General features: G+C 35.2%; 1 protein-coding gene across 1 annotated transcript; it reads left to right on the top strand.

Moving 5' to 3' along the window:
* Positions 1 to 210: 210 nt before the first annotated feature.
* Positions 211 to 2,180, top strand: LOC116350181 (zinc finger protein 62-like). Its single transcript, XM_031781913.1, has 3 exons — positions 211 to 391; positions 771 to 929; positions 989 to 2,180. Exons 2-3 carry the CDS (start codon positions 778 to 780, stop codon positions 1,980 to 1,982), a joined length of 1,146 nt encoding a protein of 381 aa, XP_031637773.1. The 5' UTR covers positions 211 to 391; positions 771 to 777; the 3' UTR covers positions 1,983 to 2,180.
* The last annotated feature ends 2,041 nt before the right edge of the window (positions 2,181 to 4,221 follow it).

Genomic DNA, 4,221 nt, shown 5'->3' with positions numbered 1-4,221 from the left:
CAATTATTGTCTCAATTTGAATTTAACGTCCGATTACGGCGAAAGATATTCAAAAACAACAGCAGCAAATTGAATTCGTCGCAAAACAAATGGCAAACATTTATTTTGACAGTTTATGTTTATATCGCCAATATTGCATCATCCATTATATGTCGTCTCACGCAAAGCACCATTTTCACTGATTTTCTTAATCTTATACGATACTGAATAACCAAAAAGTAATTAAAATATTTCTCAGTTTCATTATTTACGAATTATCCAGAAAGCGTTCCGCTTTGGTAAACAACACAGAATAAATTGGATAGGCTACCATTAAGTCTTAATCGTATAAATCGTGACAATTTGCACCTAATTGCAAAAGCTAATTCACGTTTTTACCAAAAAGATTAAGGTATGTATATTGACAATAGAAAAATCCATAATTTATAGAACTTTCAGCCACAATTAAGTAAATGCTCATGAGTTTGGTAAGATATTCCATGAAGTACATGTGTGTGTTTTATTTATTCTAGAACATTTACCATGTTGCCATAGCACATGTCATCATTAAAATAATGTACATAATGTACCCTTCTCGTCACAGGTCGCCTTACACAAAACACGTTTTTCATTAATTCTTGGAATCTAAAATATTGTAATCAAAATCAGTTCATTGTTCAGAATTCGCTCATATAGTAAAATGAACGTTCTTTCGACGACACTATAAACACAATGGATTCCAATAATAATTAATCAAATTACCTTATCTATTCATCTATTTTCTAATTAAGACCAACAATGGAATGGAAAGACGAAATGCACAAAATGCTTGCTGCATTCGATCGCCAGGCAACAATTTCGTTGGGAAAAATTAAAACGACTTTCAAACGCAATGGTTTTTCGCTCAATTCTGAGTTTAAGCAATATTTTTTGAGTGTTTCAAGTGATCGGTGAGTGGAGTAATCAATTAAATTCATCCAAATAATTTATTAAAGTTAATTGTTTCCAGGATCAACCTTACTTACGACCAATTCGAAATGAATTCAAACTTGGAAGACCGAGTCAACATTGGTGCAGATGATGGGTCACCGATTATGAGCTCATTTCTTACTAAATGTCCTGGCATGACTGACCCAGTCGAAGTCATCGACTCAAGCGATGAAGATGATCAAATCAAAACGGAAGGTGCCCTTGATATTAAGTGCGATAACAATGACGAAACATCTGAATGGAACGATTTGGTTCAACATACCGATAGTAGCTACACCGAAATGTTAGAGACGGAATCGCCCGGTTTTAATTACCAGAATGATCATTCAGAAAGTGAAGGCGGTAATGGTGCCAACAAAGAAACTATGATGGCGGATATGAACGATGGCATTCCGATGATTGAATTTAATGAGAATCGCAATGTGAACACAACGAGCAAACACTCCATCATAATGGCAAATAAAGGAAACGCTGATGGTGCCAAAACTATTCGTGACGCATCAAAAAATCGAAACAACAAAATATCCAAGAACAAAAGAACAACAAAATATCCAAGAAACGGTGGCGGAAAAGCGCTTCGAAATCAGTTGGTGCCGAAAAAGCGCTTCAAGTGTCAACTTTGTGAATATTCCAGCAATTACAGGGCAGACCTCAATAAACACACACGTATTCACACAGGCGAAAAACCATATCGATGTGGTAGCTGCGGCAGAGAATTCACAAAAATGCAGTCCCTGAAGGTGCATAAGGCGACTCATATCAATGAATTTCCATTCCATTGCCGGATCTGTTTCAGCGGTTTCTACCAGAAGGATGAAAAATATGCCCACGAAAAAGTGTGCAAAGTGCGTCGATTTGAATGCCACATCTGCAAGAAGTTTGTCACTGTGGATCAAGCCGATTTGATAAAACATATGCCTGTGCACAGCGGTGAAAGACCGTTTCAATGCAAGATTTGTATGAAGCGTTTTACACGGAAATATCATATGAAAGCACATTTCAATCGACACTAAAATTCAACCATTGATAGCAATACGGTTTCGTTTTTAGCTAGAAACTATGTCCCCTCATACGATCACATTATAAACATTGAAATTATTAAGCTATCACAACCATACCTTCAACCATATCTAGATTCTAGAACTTTTCTTTAAACACTGCTTTGATCAACATCAAGTACATTAACATAACTCCAGAGAGAGAGAGAAAGCAATCGAATGTTGAACATAAAATAAATTAAAATAAATTGAAATAAATAAAGAGCCAAAACAAACCGTCTTTTATTCTCACACATTTCTTTCTTTGAGGACTCATAATTGCTAGAATTAAACAATTCAAACGCAAAGTTCATCAAGCTGCTACCTGTATTACCAAATGAATCCAAATTATTCTCTCTAAAAACTGGCCGAAAAACGACAACAAAACACACAAACATAAAGCCACAAAGAAGATCACATGGACCCCTTTTCATTCCAAATCAAAGGCCAATGTTTTGGATTTTCTCACAATGATTTTATTTTAATTTCAATGTCAAATTGACAAGTTTCTTCACGATCACAATGATCCCTACAAACTAGATGGATTTTTTTTTTGAATTTTTTCATTTAATTTCGTGATGTATACGATGTATGTTTTTAAGAAAATTTACGAAGAAATCGGTTCAAAGCGGTTCGAATGTTCTAACAAACAAATATTTTTTTATGTTGACCATAAAGAGAATTGTTGTTGGAATGGTGCTGCTAACTGGCTGTGTTGTTGTCTTTATGCAACGGGATGATATTCGTTTCTTCTTCTTCTTTCTTTCTTTCTTTGTATCGTAAATCGTTGGTTTTGTTGTTGTTTGATGCTTTCAGATTGGCTGTGTCCGTATACAAAAGGCGGTCGTTGTTGATATCGAGTAGTGCATGTTTACTCTGAAAGGGAGAACAAAATACGGTAAATAATATACCACGGATGGAAACAGTGTGTATCGTTTGAAAAAAATTCGCGCAAAATCATCAACACACAGACATCAGTCACTGTCGTGAACAATGAACAGACTGTGTGCTTTGTTTTCTTTAAAAAAATCGTCTTCCCGTTAGTCGTTGCGATCACTGAATGATGTCTATTGTTCGCACACGGTGATTTTGCATCGCAAAAGTGTGAATTTCACCACTTGCTCTCAAAATGTTGGAAAATAATGTTAAGAAATTGGTACTTACCGATATTATTCTTTGTCCCCTGCCCTAATTGAAGCAAGCATTTTGCCACGCAACATGTAATAAATTTTTTTGTTGAACATTTTGTAGCCGAGCTCTTTGGCAATTGTATGCACTGTATCTTTATCAAACTTTTTGGTCTTCAGCCGCTTCATAACCTCACGTACTTCGTTCAACGCAGGTCCCTTTGACTTTTTCGATGATTTTGATGCCATTTTCTTCAATTTCTCGTAGAACGTGAAAATAAACAGTGAATTTTGAAAAGTTGATTTTAATGTTTAGCGGTAAATTCTGATGAAACAACTAAACGATGTTCGATACGTCCAGTCTAAACTAATGCTCAACACGGAATGACTTGTGTTTGACATTTGCACAAATACATACGTGATATGAAGCGAATGCAGCGCCATTCAAAGTGAACTGGACCACTACAACAACTTTATCCAAGAAATTTTATCCAATTTTGATGAGATAGAAACGAGTATTGCTATATTTTGTGTCTAATTTTTTTAAATTTGGTCATTACTCATAGCAAACAAAGACGACTACTTATAGGCTGACATTTGATTAATAAAAAACACGGACCTCATTCAATTTTTTATGCAAATATTTTTTATGTTTGACACTGTGTACATTCTGTGGGTATGCGTATGTGTTACAAACACAGAAGCAGATAGAAGCGAAATTTGTTGCTGATAGAAACATTTGCAAAGCAATAAACATCGCAATATTTGGATTTGACATTTCCACTGAGTTAATATTATCATACCATCATAGATCGTCACGTGAGGATTGAATTTCTTATTTTCGATTTTCGAATTAGTAGCAATTATTTTACATTTTAGATCGATATTAAGAGTAATAAAATGTCTTTCCTAGGTGTCGGATGACACCACCCCTAAAAATTTTTTTTTTGGCCGAGAAAATTCTTCCGATTTGCTAGGGATTTTCGCCTCAAAAAGTGACTTCCAAAGAAAAAAAACGATTTTATCCTCATTTCGTACAAATTGTTGACATCGTCAGGGACCCCCCATGGATTTTTCCAGGAACCCCC

This window comes from Contarinia nasturtii, unplaced genomic scaffold (genome assembly GCF_009176525.2).
Source record: "Contarinia nasturtii isolate CC-2019 unplaced genomic scaffold, AAFC_CNas_1.1 Cnas_scaffold_3813, whole genome shotgun sequence".
Classification (NCBI taxonomy): domain Eukaryota; kingdom Metazoa; phylum Arthropoda; class Insecta; order Diptera; family Cecidomyiidae; genus Contarinia; species Contarinia nasturtii.
This window is presented reverse-complemented; position numbering and strand designations above follow the sequence as displayed.